Source organism: Orcinus orca, chromosome 19, assembly GCF_937001465.1.
Source record: "Orcinus orca chromosome 19, mOrcOrc1.1, whole genome shotgun sequence".
Classification (NCBI taxonomy): Eukaryota; Metazoa; Chordata; class Mammalia; order Artiodactyla; family Delphinidae; genus Orcinus; species Orcinus orca.
Window position 1 is genome coordinate 48,645,560 of NC_064577.1, and position 17,547 is coordinate 48,663,106.

The following is a 17,547-nucleotide window of genomic DNA, read 5'->3' on the forward strand; positions in this document are numbered from 1 at the left end:
CTTTGACGAAATTCCTGTAATTTCCTGAGTGATAGGAATCTCTGACACAGAGCTCCTAAATTCCTCGCAATTTTCTGGGTGATAGGAATCTTTTGTTTTAATGTCTGAGATGACGTTTGGTAAGCTCTTAGAAAGGGTCTGGTCACTAGAAAGACCAAGCCATAATTAGAAACTCGGAACTTTCAGCCCCATTCCCATTCTCTGGAGAGGGAAGATGAACTAGAATGTAGTTAATAATCAGGCATACTTATGTAATAAGCCTGCACAAAAATCCCCAAAGCACAGGGTCTGGAGGGCTTCTAGACTGGTAAACACATCTACATGCCAGAAGAATTGGGGCATCACAGCTCCACAGGGACAGAAGTTCCTGTGTTTGGGGCCCTTCCAGATCCTGCCCTATGTATCTGTTCATCTGTATCCTTCAACATATCCTTTATTATATAATGAATCAGTAAATGTAACTGTTTCCTGAAGTTCTGTGAACTGTTCTAGTAAATTACCAAACCCAAGGAGGGGGTCATGGGAAGTCTCATTTATAGGTGGTTGGTCAGAAGCACAGGTCACAATCTGGACTTGGCGTCTGAAGTGGGGAGCAGAGGGTCAGTCTTTCGAGACTGAGCCCTAAAACTGTGGGGTCTGTGCTAACCCCAGGTAGACAGTGTCAGACTGAACTGAGATGCAGGACACCCAGTTGGTATCCATAGAGCACTGGAGAATTGCTTGGTGTGGGGGAAAAAAAAATACCCCACACATTTGGAGTACAAAAGTATTCAGTGAGTAGACAAAAAAGAGAGTTTTCCTTTTCAGCTATGTACTCAAGCCTCCAGTATTCCATTTTACTATACTTTGGAAGAAAAAACCCACTGATAAAAGGCAAATTCTCATTTTCTCGTATTACCAGGCAATTGTATTAAAAAGTGAACAGAACACAATGAAATGCCATTACTTACAATGTGTGACTCCAGCCAGAGTTTGGTAGAAAGTGGGAGTATCACTATCATCAGTGAGGGTCACATATACACCTCCAGACAGTAGCCAACGAGAGAAGGTAAAAGCATCTTTGTTTAGAAGAAGCCAATTTCTAAACTTTTCATAGTTTACCTTTTCGCCCTAAAATTAAAACAAGAAAACATAGGTTTAGTCAAATTTTAAGGTACCTACTTGGAACTTATACAACTTGAAATTTGCATTTAATTGACATTTACCCTTCTACTATCTATAAAGGAAGAATTATCTAAATATCACTATAGGCTATATACCTGGAAATAAAATTTTTCAAATATAATTGTACTTCAGAACTTTCATTTGCATAAAATCTATATGCTAATTGCAAATTATTTCATCAATTCATTAAAGCAGTGCATTTCTACTAATAAGTCACATTTTATTTGCTAAGGTATATCCTGAAATCAGTAAACTGAATTTCTTTCAATATTTAATAAAACCAACTTTTCACTTGCTTCATCCCTCTTCTTCAGTACTTCAATTGGTCAGAATTAGCATATTTTAATTAAATATGTATGGAATTTAAATATTCTTTTAAATTTCATTGGCGAATTAAAATCTATCCAGGAGTCCTCCTCCAAAAGACATCACTGAAAACATGTATTCACAAGTCAACTAGAATACAAAAAGAAGCAAGGAGATTTCTATTTCTTTGTTTTCTTTCCAAGTATTTGTCTTCCTAAATCTCTGGAGAAAAAAAGTATCCAGGCTGAGAAAGAACATCATATGGCTGTGTAAGTCAATCTCTTTGACTGGAAGACAAGAGGACCCAGGTAGAGGGAGGGCCAGATGTTTCTATGAGAAAAAAGGCAGAAGCAACCCACATAGAAATACAATGAAGAATGACACTCAGGAGCCTAGCAGCTCTAATGACACTCAGGAGCCTAGCAGCTCTAATCCTGATGGAGATATTAAGGGATTAACTTAGAACCTAAAAGAGTTATGGTAGAAATAATTTCTATATTGTTAGTAGCATCCTATTAAGTATAGCAACATGCTTAAGCCTCATGGTTTCAGAACACTTAACAGTGCAATCCAAGCGATCAAGACAACATTGGAAGTCTTGTTTTTCTACATGGAAGAATATGGCATTCAGACTTGCAGGGATGTGAGGACATTGCCAACATGTTTAGAGAATCATAGCCATATTCTTTCTCTACCCTACGTTTAGTCTAGAAAGAGGGTTTGCAGTATAAACCCTACAAGCTGATGCAAGGGCACCACCTATGCCCTGTAGTCTACTAATTTTTACAAGTTAACATCTCTGACATTGGGAAAAGTCTTAAAATCAATAATACCCTTCAATTGTAACTCGCAGGTTTTTTGTTCTTTATAATACATAAAGGCGCACGTTATTAATCGATGGCATCTTAGATTCAGTTGAACGTGGTAGTTTCAATGGTTTCAGTGAAACTAAGATGATGTTATAAGATGCACCTTCATGTACCATTAAGAAAGAAAGAAGCTGCCTATTATTCTACCACCTTCACATATAGGTAATATTTATTGAGTATTTACAATGCCCTAAGCACCATTCTAAATATTTTTATATTCATTTAATCCTCAAGCAACCCTCTATAGGAGATACTATTATCCCCATTTTACACACGAGAAAACTGAGGCTCCAAAAAGTTATGCATTCAAGGTTATACCGTGGCAGAGATAGGATTGAACCCAGGTAGTCAAGGCTCCAAAGTCTCTGTACCTAAACTATACACTTCGCTGCCTGGCCGACTTAGTGAAATATAAAGCAATCTCTGAAATCCACTTGCCCATTGGGATCACTCCATATAACTGGTAGCACCAAAATTCCATCTGCCAAACCTGACTTTTTATGTTTTTGAATCATGGCTCTAAATAAGGGAAGTAAAGGGGAAGTCTCCTTTTATAAACTGTCATAATAGCAGTCTAGAAAAAAAATTTTCCAGTACTATAAAAGGCAACTAAAAATAAACAGACTTGGGCTTCCCTGGTGGCGCAGTGTTTGAGAGTCCGCCTGCCGATGCAGGGGACACGGGTTCGTGCCCCGGTCCGGGAAGATCCCACATGCTGCGGAGCGGCTAGGCCCGTGAGCCGTGGCCGCTGAGCCTGCGCATCCGGAGCCTGTGCTCCGCAACGGGAGAGGCCACAACAGTGAGAGGTCCGCGTACCGCAAAAAACAAATAAAAATAAACAAACTTCTGAAACTGATACATCTTTGAAGAACAATGTAAAATACGAATTTCCACCTTGAGAATCAACAACCAAAAAAATTCAGTAAGAAAAAAACAATATAAGTCCTATATGGATTTCCTTCATTTCAAGTTACTGAAACATGGTAACTTGAAAAGCAAGGGTCTGGATCACATCACACACATTACTCAGAAATTACAGCAGATAAATACATCAAATAGTTGAATTAGGTAAAATTAGCCCATTTACAGTCTTGTTTTTTTGTTTTTTTAAAATCAACCTTGAGTACCTAATGATTTAAACAGCTATACACGAGTATCCCAAAACCTAGGCCTCTCATTTCTTTGATCCTCCCTCTTCCATAGGTCTTGTCCTTCATACAAGACTAACCCAACCATTTATTACCATAGTCTTATATTGATATTTTTATTATAAATCCATTCCCTTTCCAATAAATGCAATTTTAAGCATTCCACTTTCCCTGTCACAATTTCCTCTTATGAGCACACTCCTTCTAGTATCCTGACTCCAGTGATTTTTTAACTCCACAGGACCTACACCAATCACCTACACTTCACGTTGTCAAATCTAATGATCACTTCTCAGTGATCAAAGGACAACTCACTTGATCTTTCGGCTTATTTGATGTAGTTAAATACTCCTTCCTCTTGAAACATTTTTATCTCTTGGCTTCTAGGACACCATTCTCTTTCGTTCCTCCTCACAAGCTATTCCTTAGGCTCCTGTTTTGATTCTTCATCATCTCGCCATACGTCAGAGTACAGGACTCAGTCTTCCAATCCATTTTCTATCTTAATTCACTCCTAGATGACCTCATCCACATCTATAAGCCAACAAATCCTTTCCTCTGAACTCCAACTTATATGTCAAAAAGCACAGTTACCACTCCACCCGAATGTCTAATATGATTCTCTAATTATGTCTTAAACTTCTCTTGCTTTTGAAACCTCCAACTTCCCTCTCCTATAGCGTTAGCCAGCTCAGTTAATGGCAACTCCATTCATTTACTAAATCAAGCGAAACACCTTAATCATCCTTTTCTCTTTCACTCACAGCCCATCATCAATACAAGAAATGGTCCTGTCAACTCCACCTTCAAAATAAATGCAGAATCTGAAAAGTCTCATCACCTCACTGTTACACCATGACCTCTTCCCTGGATTATTCAGATACCTTAATCAGACTCTGTTCAGTGTACTTTCTACATAAGAGCCAAAATGATGACGTTTAAAATGTAATCAGGACTTCCCTGGTGGTGCAGTGGTTAAGAATCCACCTGCCAATGCAGGGGACACGGGTTCGAGCCCTGGTCCAGGAAGATTCCACATGCTGCGGAGCAACTAAGTGCATGTTTCACAACTACTGAGCCTGTGTTCTAGAGTCCGCGAGCCACAACTACTGAAGCCTGTGCGCCCTAGAGCCTGTGCTCCGCAACAAGAGAAGCCACCACAATCAGAAGCCCATGCATCGCGACAAAGAGTAGCCTTTGCTCGCTGCAACTAGAGAAAGCCCGCGCACAGCAACGAAGACCTAACGCAGCCAAAAAAAAAAAAAAAAGTAATTAAACAACAGCAACAAAAACTCATATATTTTCCTGCTCAAATACCTCTAAAGATTTCTGTCTCACTCAGGGTGAAAGCTGAAGAACTCACACTGTCCTACAGGGCCATGTGTAATCTCCCTACCCCATCCCACCCCGTCCCCCAACCTCTGTAGCTTCATTTCCTACTATTCCCTTGCTCATTCCATTCCAGCTAAATTGACCTCTTCTTGTTCCTTGAACAAGTCAAGCATACTTCCCCTGAGGGCTTTTGCTATATTCTCTTCATGAAAAATGCTTTCCTTAGATATCCGCGTGGGTTTTCTCTCTCACTTCCTTAAAATTCTTTGTTCAAATGTCACTTTCTCTGATAAGCCTCTCCTAACTATACTATACAAAATACCTACACTTGGCTACCTCCTCTCCATCACCACCTATGCCCTGTAGTCTACTTTATTTTTCCCTATAGCACTAATTATTATCTAATATATGTACCTGCTATTGTGCCTAAATTATAAGAGAACTGGGTGGCTAACCACATTTAATCCCCATCTATAAAATGGTAATGTCTGCATAAACCTTATTAAAATGAAAAAAAATAGGAACTTCCCTGGTATCCAGTGGTAAAGAATCCACCTTCCAATGCAGGGGATACCCGTTCAATCCTTGGTCAGGGAACTAAGACCCCACATGCCACGGGGCAACTAAGGCTGCGCGTCTCATCTAGAGGCCGTGTGCCACAAACTACAGAGCCCACGTGCCCTGGAGCCTGCGTGCCACAACTAGAGAGAGAAAACCCTCACACCACAACTAGAGAGAAGCCCGCATGCCTCAACAAAAGATCCCGCATGCCGCAACTAAGACCCAACATGGCAAAATAAACAAATAAAATATTAAAAAAAAAAAATATATATATATATATATATAATTCTCCCCAGAAATGAGCAAGCACTTAACATCTCTGTGAAAAATTCAAGTAATCAGGCCTGTAAAGATGAGATCAGTTTTTTTTTCTGGTCAGCAAATTTTATTAGGGGAAAAAAAAATGATCTAGTTTGTCTTGAGGTACTGAAATACCATCACAGCAACTTCCAGTCAATAAGTAAGAACCAAAAATGCAGGAGGACAATCCTTCTGCACCAAACACACAGAAATGTTTAGTAAAATGTAACACCATAACTACTACCAAAAACTGCTTAGCCAAACTCAAAAGCAAGAAAGGGAAATCTCCAGGTGCTATCAACACAGAGGAAACTTAAAGCCAGAGTGATGAAAAGCTAAATGTAAAGCCAGAGAGTCCAAAGAGATATAAGAACCACACACATGGGCTCCCCTGGTGGCGCAGTGGTTGAGAATCCGTCTGCCAATGCAGGGGACATGGGTTCGATCCCTGGTCCGGGAAGATCCCACATGCTGCAGAGCAACTAAGCCCGTGAGCCACAACTACTGAGCCTGTGCTCTAGAGCCTGTGAGCCACAACTACTGAGCCTGCATGCCGCAACTACTGAAGCCCGTGTGCCTAGAGCCTGTGCTCCACAATGAGAGAAGCCACCACAATGAGAAGCCCACGCACTGCACGGAAGAGTAGCCCCCCGCTCGCTGCAACTAGAGAAAGCACACGCACAGCAACGAAGACCCAACAGAGCCAGAATAAATGAATAAATAAAATAAATTTATATTAAAAAAAAAAGAACCACATATGGCTGGGGTATTAACAATCAATGCTTATATAGTTAGGAAGGTGACTAAACTAAATTGAATTAAAACTCTCTGAATAAAACCAAGAGCAGTGAAAGTGAAATGGAAGTGGGTCAAATAGTCACCCATAAGAAATCATACAGCACTGGGTGCTGCAGGAAAGAATCAGAAACTTGTAAAAGGACTTTACTCTGCCATCTCTTGGGACTTTTCCCATATTAGCAGACCTCTGAAAAGAAATAAAAGAATTTTCTCTGTTAAAGATACACATTTTCTGTTGTTAAAGTTTTTTTACAATGAAAATATATTATTTATGAAAACAGGAAAATGACAAATTTTTAAAACCCAAATATTTCACTATGCAAATCAATTAAGTAAAATAAATGATAAAATAGGCATTGATGGATCATAGAGGTCACCTATGGCTCAAGGCCAGTGAGTGATATATCTACATGCTCATGATGAAAAGCAATGAGCACCACAACCTAAGCAATGCTGTTTCTGCAGGATCACCTGTGTGTGTGTCTGTATGTGTGCTGGTGTGACAGTGGAGGAGTATGTTTCATTATACTGTTAAGTATAGACAGTTGCCTTTATTGGGAATTGGGAATTTTCAGATTCACAAACACAGCAGTAGTGTCATGCACCTTCGAGCATAGCACACAAATCGTTAAAGCATCAAACATTAAATAGAAAAATGTCAAGAATATGCTACACATAAACATCTATTCATCACAGCTAAATTCATTATACAACTAAGAGTTAATACTTTGTCCACAGGGAGGGATGAAATGTAAATCTTTAAATATACCTCTGAGAAACACTTCCTGAGTGTATCTGGGACTTTACCATCCACCACATGGAGCATTCTTTCCATTTCTTCCCGTATAACATAGCTCCCGGATTCACTTGCAAAAAGACTAAAAATGTCTAGGAGAAAGAAAGAATAAAGTAATTTTATCATAGATTAAACGTACTCTGGTGGAAGTAGGGAGGGAAGAGATAGGTAACAATTATTGAGTGATTACTAGTGCCAAGCACTTTATAAATATATAATTTAATTTATTCCTTAAAAAAACAATGCTAATTAAAACAGGAATGTGGTATCTTTTCAAATACCAAATTTGCAAAAATGTTTGGGTGTGACAATACCAAGTGTTAGCAATAAACTGGGATAAACAGGAACTCTTACATACTGTTAATGAGTATAGATTACTGTAACACTTCAGAGAACACCTTGCCAAAATCTAGTAAAGATGAATATTCATGCTAGAAATTCAATTTCTAGGCAACTCTACCTCCACTTGTGAGAAACTCTCATACATACATGCATAAGGTACAACATACACTGAAGTATTCTTTGTAATAGCAAAATTTAGGAAAGAAAAGATAAATGTCCATCAACAAAAAAAATAGGTAACCTGAGACACACACACACAATGAAATACTATATAGCAGTTAGAATAAAGGAACTAAGTGTTTCCACATGGGTAAATATCAATAATATTCAGGGGAAAAAGCAAATTGCAAAACCTGTATAGTATACTATCTATTTTAAAAGTTTTAAACCTGTAAAACAGTTGAAGATATGTTTAAGGATACATACAAATGTCATAAATGTATAAAGACCTGCATGAGGAATGAAAGATCACCAATTTCATGAGAGTGGTTACTTCTGTCAAGGGAAGAATGTGGATGGGAATATGGAGGGATACTGAGAAAGAGCCTCACCTTGGCTATAATCTTTTATTTCTTAAAAAACAAATTCTGGGACAAATATGACACAATGGTAAGAAATAATAAAGCTGGGTGGAAGTACATACTACATGTATGTTTGAAATATTACTGTTATGAGTTGAACTGCCCTCCCACATGTCATGGCTGATTCTCTTAAGGGGAATATTTGCTAGAAGCCTCTGACCATCTGTTATGGGTTAAATTATATTCCCCCGCTCCAAAAGATGTTGAAGTCTTAACCTCAGTACCCATGATTGTGACCTTATTTGAAACAGGGTCTCTGCAGATATAATCAAGTTAAGATGAGGTCATTAGGGTGGGTCTTAACCCAATATGATTAATTATAAGAAGACAAGACAGAAACAGTGGGAAGAAAGCCACATGATGAGATGGAAAGAGATTGGAGTGATGCAACTGCAAGCCAAGGAATACCAAGGATTGAGGGCTACCACCAGAAGTTAGGTAAAAAGAAGGATTCCTTCCTGTAGATTTCAGAGGGAGTAAGGCCCTGCTAACATCTTAATTTTGGACTTCTAGCCTCCAGACTGTGAGATAATAAATTTCTGTTGTTTTGAGCCACCCAGTTTGTGGTACTTTGCTACAGCTGCCCTAGGAAACTAATACAATTGTATAATAAAAATGATTTAAAATTTTAAATATATGTGTTTATGACCCTCAAATTGGTTATTTTTATTTATTGGCTACCTGGAGCCAGAGTATGTGTTTGTTGGTAGAGGGATGTTAATTTGAAAAAATCAGGATCTCAGTTAAATTCCAATACATAAAATTGGGTTTAGGGATATGTTCATTATCTTGATTGTGATAATGTGGATATATACATGTCTGAAAACATCAAAATGTACACTCTTTAAATATGTACATTTTATTGTATATCAATTATACCTCAGCAAAACTGTAAAAAAGGAAACAGCTGAAGAACAACAGTCTAAATTCAGAAATGAGAAAGAAGATTCTGAGAGATTTAGAAGAAGTAAGAGGGCAGCTTAGAAAAGGAAGAAAGAAGAAAGACCAGCATCCAGTGGGCAAGGGTAAAATTCTAGGGAGTTTTAGAGCAAAACGTCATACTCTTTAATATAAACACCTTCCTAAACTCCCCCTGGAAAATTTTCTTCTTTTTTTTTTCTTCTTTGAAAGTTTATTTTGGCCTCAATGTTTTTCACACGTTTAACTGTAGGTACATATGTGTGTATATAAACAATCACTTTGAGAAAACAGTAAAAGTTAACAATTTATTGATTGCCCGCTAGTTCTTGATACTTGCCAGGTGCTTTACATACATTTTTTCTTCTGAGTTTTACAATGAAAGATTTTGGTGGATGTCGCTTTCATCCTTGTATTGATGAAAAACAGGGGCTCAGAAGTTCAAGGAAGAGGCCCAGAGTCATACATATAGTAATTGGTCAAGCTAGCTTTTTTGCTCTTGGTCTTTCTCCCATGTTTTGCTCTGAGAATCATTAATTATGATAATAGTCAAATTATACTACTGAATTCCTACGATGTGCCAGACATTGGGGTCAGAGTGTCAGAGATAGAGCAATTCTAGCTGAGTCCTCCCATGCTGTCACTTAAATTTTAACTGTCATCTGACATTTCCCTCTCATCTCCCCTGGAAAATTTTCAATAAAATTTACATTGTTTACTAATATTCTTGTTAAGAGCAGATTTGCCTTGGGGGAGCTCAAAGAAAAGAATGAGGAAACATAAGACATTATAAGTAATCAAATGAATGAATTAAAAATTAAGTAAATAAATGCATATCCTAGGAAACACAGATGGACAATGAATGATCAACTAAGGTTGTCTTCCCTTTCATATTTAGAGGGTAAATGATGCTGTCTCATTGTAACATAAAATTTCCCTGCTTAGTAGAACTTAAAGGTGCCATCCTCTTCTGGGCTTACGTAATTCCCCTAATAAAATTCATCTCTGAAGTTAAAAGTAAAACCATGATAAATAATTAAACCTTTTACCAAGAATTTGTATAAAGTATTATCAAGTGAACTTCTGGTTGTATTTGTGAAGTAAGGCAAGAATAGATTGCTAAATCTATGTATTCAGAATTACTTTTTAAAAATCAGCTTTACTAAGATATAAGGCATGTTCCATAAAATTCACTCTTTTAAAGTGTGCAATTCAGTGTTTTTTAATATATTTACACAGCTGTGCAATCATCACCACTATCTAATTACAGAACATTTTCACCCAAAAGAAACCCCCATACTCATTGGCAGTAAGCTCTCCATTTCCCTTTCCCCCTAGCCTCTGGCAACCACTAATCTATATTCTGTCTCTATAAATTTGCCTAATCTGGACATGTCATATGATTGGAACCACATAATGTGTGTTCTATTTTGACTGGCATTTATCACTTAGCATAACGTTTTCAGGTTCATCTATGTGGTAGCATGTATCTGTTGGAGGAGAGCAGAATTTGTTGCCCCCAAATACGTCACTTTGGCTTGACAATTATTTTGAGCTTAAAGGCAATCAAAACCCAGCAGATTCAGAAATGCTCATTACCTCCCCATCAACAGCCTAAATTTACATTGGAAAAAAGGCCTATACCGGAAAGAGAGTTGTTATCAGAGATACTTTTTTACCTAAGAAACTAGTATAACAGGGCAACCTTTGTTCTCCAAACATCTCTGCCTTCCTGTGAATGGACTCCCTTCCTCTTATACCCTCAGATCCCTATCCCTTTCCTTAGCTCAGAATGTTATATAAGCCTCAATTACCTGGCTGCCCTTTGGGTTTCATATTTTTATGGGGCTCCTGTACGTACATACAAAATTTGTTTGGTTTTCTCCTGTTAATCTGTCTTATATCAACTTAATTAGGGAAATTTTTCCCGCTCCTACGCAGTACTTTATTCCTTCTTATTGTTGAGTAATATTCTATTGTTGGTTATATCACGTTTTGTTTATGCTGAATGCATCAGTTGATGGGCATTAGGGTTGTTACCATTTTGTAACCATTATGAACAGTGCTGTTAGGAACTTTTTTTTTTTTAATGAATATATGTTTTTAGTTTTCTTGGGTATATACCTAGGAATGAAATTGTGGGATCATATGAAAACTCAGTGATTAACAGTTTGAGAAACTGCCAGTTTTCCAAAGTGGCTTCATTATCTATCTTACACTTACGTGGTATCTAATTGTAATTTGAATTAACACTTCCCAAATAACTACTTATGTTTAACATTTTTTCAAGTGCTTACTGGCTACTTGTATATCTCCTTTGGAGAAACATCACTTCAAATCCTTTGACTGTCATCAAAATTTTGCGGTAGATTATTCTGTACACAGATGTAGTATTTTAACATTTTGAGATAATAAAAGTACTCACATTTTGCTTTCTCTTCATCTCTGCCTCTTGTAAGAAGGACAAGTCCAACTATTAAGTTATTGAAGTGCAGGCCTTTGGATGTTCCACCAAAAGAACAATAAATCACCTAGGAGAAAATGAATGATACAGTCAACTATAGACATTTCAGTTGTCGAGGAATGTGAGGCTGACATCACCTTTAATAAATCTTATCTCCATCTCCAAACAAGGTCCTGGTAAATTTTAGTGCAATGATGTTGTTTCTCCCTCTTCTTCCTCCCTTACACCTTGTTATGGCACTCAGCCAAGAATATACTGTACTTATCCTAAAGGACATATATCACTGGCTCACACACTGAATTTTCTTTTTCTTGGGAGTCCTCATCAAGGTCCAAAAAGATAAGTTCCTCCCCTTCAATAGTCCCAATAATGTGATAAGGATTTCATGCAATTAGACAACTTCCTTCAACCTCTGTTAAACATATATACATAATTTTGATTTGAAAGATCAACATTCTCTAAGTGAATGTTCAGAAATACAGTGGCAATTATACTGCAGTATATAAATGTACCTAATTAACATGTTGTACACCTTAAATTTATACAAAGTTATATGTCAAATATATTTAGATTTTAAGTAAAAAAAAAGAAGAAAATACAGAAAGACATTTTTATACTCTTAGAATTGAGTATTATGGTAATCAGAAATAAAGAAGAAAAGCTATTCATAAGAAAGGGACAGTAACAGCAATCACATAAATTCATTTATTCAACAATTCTGTGTTGAGTGCCTAGTGTGATAGTGTGATACAACAAACATATGTTTGGTCTTCCTCCAGGTTCCTGACACAAGAGCTTCTAAAATCTTTGGAATTCCCAGAGTGATACAGGTGAAAGGAGCATCTTTTGTTATTGATAATACCCCTTTAAACCATACCTGAATTTATGCTAATAAGGTGACTCTTGGTGAGTCCTTACAAAGCCTCACAATGGGAGCTGGTAGTCAGAGGAACTAATGATGTGATTAGAGGATTAGAACTTTCAGCCCCACTTCCCAAAGTCAGGGAAAGGGAGAGGAGCTGAAGATTGAGCTAATCACCAATGGCAAGTGACTTAATCATTCATGCCTATGTAATGGAACTTCTATAAGAACCCCTAAACTACGGGTTTATTGATGAACACATCAAGGTGCAAGAAGGCTGGAACATCCAGAAAGGACAAGAAAGTACTGTGCACCATCGCCCTCCTAACTGCCCCCCGCCATCCCATGCATCTTTTTGCATTTGGCTGTTCCTGAGTTATATCCTTTATAATAAACTGGTGATATTAAATAAAGTGCCTTCCTGAGTTCTGTGGGCCATTCTAGCAAATTACTGAATCCCAGAAGGGGAACATGGGAACCCTCGACTTATAGCTGATTGGTCAGAAGTACAGGACGTCGGGGACCTGCGACTGGCAACTTCTGAAGTGGGGGGCAGACCTGTGGGGTCTGCACTAACTCTGGATAGTTAGTATCAGAACTGAATTGAATTGTAGGACACCCAGTTGGTGTTCAGAGAGTTGGAGAACTGATTGATGTGGGGAAAAAACTCCACACATTTGGCATCGGCAAGTGCTGTGTTGTTTAAAAAAGAAAAAGGAAAAAAACCCGACCTAGTATCTGCCATGCAGAATTTGTCATTGAAATACACGATTAAAGATAATTCAAGGAATAAAACTTAAATGGTCAACATATGAAAATACATATTCATTAAATGATATTTATAAATATATTTAATAATACTCTGACAGCTGATGCCAAAAACTGTGTGTTTAGTGCCACTGAGAGCAAAAACTAGCATAGGGAGATGGCCTCAAATCAGAATATATAAAACATAAAAAGAACATAAGAAGTATACTTCATAGAATAACTATTTTTAGTTAGCCCCTGCATAACCAGAGGAAGGTAACAGAAAACCCCCTCTATCCCTGATTTTTAAAGCCCCAGACCTTTAAAAATCCCCTACCATTGGGGGAAAGGCAGAATCACTGAGAAAGTCTTGCCCTCCAAGATCCAGAGACATAATGACCCCCTAGAACTGAGACAGAAATAGGACAACAGAGAATGTCCGCCAGCCCCTGGTACTCCTCACCCACCTCCGCCACTGTGCTAGCAAACACTGAGGAATAAATAACAGCAGTCTACTGCCGAAGGAGAGGGAAGAGTATGGAGAGAGATCTTCTCTGTGGTACAGTAACAAAGAGAAAATAAAATCAAAAGTTAAAGATAGAGGGGCTTCCCTGGTGGCGCAGTGGTTGAGAGTCCACCTGCCGATGCAGGAGACACGGGTTCGTGCCCCGGTCAGGGAAGATCCCACGTGCCGTGGAGCGGCTGGTCCCATGAGCCATGGCCGCTGAGCCTGCGTGTCTGGAGCCTGTGCTCCGCAACGGGAGAGGCCACAACAGTGAGAGGCCTGCGTACCGCAAAAAATAAATAAATAAATAAATAAATAAATAAATAAATAAATAAAATATATATTTGATATGTTTCAATCTCCTTACAATTATCCTTAGTGATGATCAATTTCCCCATTTTTGCCCATCCCTTTGTAGAGAGAGACTCTTCGAATTGGCTCCTGAATCCCTTCTATATGACTCTAAGTAGTGTCTTACACCTTCCTTACTTTATGGTATGACAAGATGGTCTAAGCTCATTTTATAAATTCCCTGACCCAGACCTAGAATCAGACATTTTTCCAAACAGCCTTGTTCTTTCAAATGGGAAGTTGTATTTAGAGATCACAATCAGGATACTAGTGGTGCTTATTGCCTGGGTATTAGTGACTGTTCCTCAAACTTTTCAGTGGACAGATCTAGGAAAGTAAAACACATCATGAATTTATACTAATACTCCCATATACATGCAATCTTTTCCATTTCACCTCCAACTAATCATTACATTTTGATATCGATTGAATGTTTCAATATTAATAATGTTTCTATGTTCCTTTCTAGAGGACATCACTGAACTAAGGTAACATGGAAGTAGGATAACAAGAAGATAATTCTAAGCAGTAACTTCAAAAGGGAATCTGAGAGCATAAAGCATGAGAATACTAGGCCTAGATATTTGTAGAAAAGACTTCTGATGCTCTCACAAAGGTAGTTCTCCTTTCTTTGGGGACATAAGGCATGGAGACATTTCCTCATGCTTCTTGCGGCTGAATAGGGCTGTATGACTACTTCTGGCCAAAAGGTTATGGATAGAAATGACAGACACCACTTCTGGGCCATGCACCTAATGGCACAAGACCTCTCCCTAGCATGACTTCCATTACTTCACTACTGATTTATAGATGCTCTTTCTGATATGTAAGTGCCAAAGATTTGACACTGCCAAACAAAAACACTAATTCAAAAAGATACATGTACCCCAATGTTCATAGCATTATTTACAATAGCCAAGATATGGAAGCAACCTAAGTATCCATTAACAGATGAATGCATAAAGAAGATGTGGGGTGCGTGTGTGTACACATACATATACACAACAGAATACTACTCGGTCATAAAGTAGAACGAAATTTTGCCATCTGCAACAACACGGATGGACTTGGAGGGTATTATGCTAAGTGAAATAAGTAAGAGAAAGACAAATATGGTACAATATCATATGTGGAATCTAAAACAAACAAACAAATACGCAGTGAATACAACAAAAAAGAAACAGACTCACAGATATAGAGAACAAACTAGTGGTTACCAGCAAGGAGGAGAAAGAGGGGAGGGGCAAGACAGGGGTAAAGGATTAAGAGATGAAAACTACTATGTATAAAATAAATAAGCTACAAGGATATATTGTACAATACAGGGAATACAGCCAATATTTTATAATAACTATAAATGGAATAAAACCTTTAAAAATTGTGAATCACTATTTTGTACACCTGAAACATATATATATATGTACATCAACTATACCACACACACAAAAAATTCATTAAAAGAAAAAGACCCACTAAAATGTGCACTATTGTCTTATGAATGAGTAACAAATTGAAAATAAACATTTTGGCTTCAGTGCAGGGAAAAAAGAAAAAAGGGGGGAAAATTGACACTGCCTGTAAAGCTGAACCAACAAAAAGAGCTGTCATGGAGAGTCACCCAACTCCATCAACAGGATTTTTATGACTGAAAAATAACCTTATGTTATTTGGAGTGATGAAAAACTTTGGAAATAGATAGTGGTGATGACTGGACACAACATAACATGGTGAATGAAATTATTGCCACTGAAACGTGTACTTAAAAATAGTTAAAATGGTAAATTTTATGTTATAAATATTTTACCACAATTAAAACATACTAAAAATAAACAAACATGGGAGAACTTCTACTTAGAACCTGTTTATCACTATCAACTAATAATAAACACCTGATTATACCTGATTGTTCAGCACAAATGTTCTCCTTGTTTGTTTAGAAAAGATTTTTAAAATAGACAATTAGTGCCTTAACCTATTAAGTTATTGTTAGAAAGCAGCTTTGAATTTTGTTTCCCACTTTAAAACACCTGTCTTGTTCCAACCCCAAAGATTAAAACACCAAAAGTGGAAACACCACTTTTCTGAAACATCAATTTTAGGAAAACAATTATGATTTCTGTGGGGAAATGAATATTGTGGGGAGAAAGGTAGAGAGGATTTCATCTGTATAGAAAATGCTTTTATTCTGCTTTATTTCTTTACATTTTTGGTAGATCTTAAATACTGCAATAAATCCTTTAGTGCCTCATACGTTACAGACAGCAAATATTTTTTGAATTATTGAGTGCACTTAAGAAAATAGACATTTCAGGGACCTCCCTGGTGGTCCAGTGGTTAAGAATCTGCCTTCCAATGCAGGGGGCGCGCTCTAGAGCCCGTACGCCATAACTAGAGAGCCCACGTGCTGCAACTACTGAGCCAGCGTGCTCTGGAGCCTGTGCCACAACTAGAGAGAAGCCCATGCTCTGCAACAAAGAGCCCAAGCGCCGCAATGAAAGACCCCATGTGCCACAACTAAGACCCAATGCAGCCAAATTAATTAATTAAAATAATAAAAAAGAAAATAGACATTTCACTCCACCATCCACGTTTGTTGGCAGCTAGAGTCCCATTCTGACCAACCTACCAGCAATCTTCCCCATTAAATGCTATCAACCGTAAGAAATTAGGAGTAGATTCATGGGACACATTAATGATTAAAATACACAGGATCCTAGACAATTTTGAAGTTCCTGAACTCCATTTCATTCTTCTGAATGTGAGCCCATTGTAATGTTAAAACCAGACACAGTAGTAGTCTAAGATTCCTATTTTCTTGTATTCCTTATAACCAACCATTTATTTAAGGAAACTTAAGTGATTCTCTGCTTCTTAGGATCAAAAGAACTAATAACATATACCCTTCTGTTAATGTTATCTTAAAGGAAAGCTGAAGAGAATAAATTATACAAAGTACAGTCATTTGAGAGTTTTAAAAGATGGGCAATTTTTTCATTTTGTATGTTTTGCTTATTATCTGCCTCTCCTGACAAAAATGTAAGCCACATGAGGGACAGGGATTTTATCTGACTGTTTACTGCTTTTCAGCACTCACTATTCCTTTTTATATAAATGGTATTAGAAAAATACATTTTTAAAGATAATTATAATAGATAATCATTTGTTTACTCCTTAAGTAGAGCATTTTAGATCAAATTTATACAGATATCGCTTGTTTTTACTTAAATGATTTTGAATCTTATATAGAAATCTTAGCAAAATTAGTTTTAGACTTGGATTAATCTTATGCTTCAGATTCTCCTACAAGGATGTGATGAATGTTTAGTTTTGGAAAAACAAACAGTCTATAGGAACTGGCAAAAGGTCAACTTGACATACCTTTTGTTTTACAATAATATAGTAAATAACTATTTTCAAGTGAATGAAACAATCCTTTAATCATTGAATATATCAATTCTCACATTTTTCTACTACTATTTTCAAAAAGGACTCAATTCAAATCT

General features: G+C 37.4%; 1 protein-coding gene across 2 annotated transcripts in view; it reads right to left on the reverse strand.

The window, feature by feature from the left end:
• Positions 1–17,547, reverse strand: part of USP32 (ubiquitin specific peptidase 32) — a 197,998-nt gene that overhangs the window by 86,440 nt on the left and 94,011 nt on the right. For both annotated transcript variants that reach the window (XM_004271728.4, XM_033431615.2), the window contains exons 3-5: positions 11,541–11,646; positions 7,248–7,366; positions 951–1,110 (exon numbers count right to left, since the gene is read on the reverse strand). In XM_004271728.4, the coding sequence (XP_004271776.2) occupies positions 951–1,110; positions 7,248–7,366; positions 11,541–11,646 (385 nt within the window). The remainder of the gene's footprint in view (positions 1–950; positions 1,111–7,247; positions 7,367–11,540; positions 11,647–17,547) is intronic.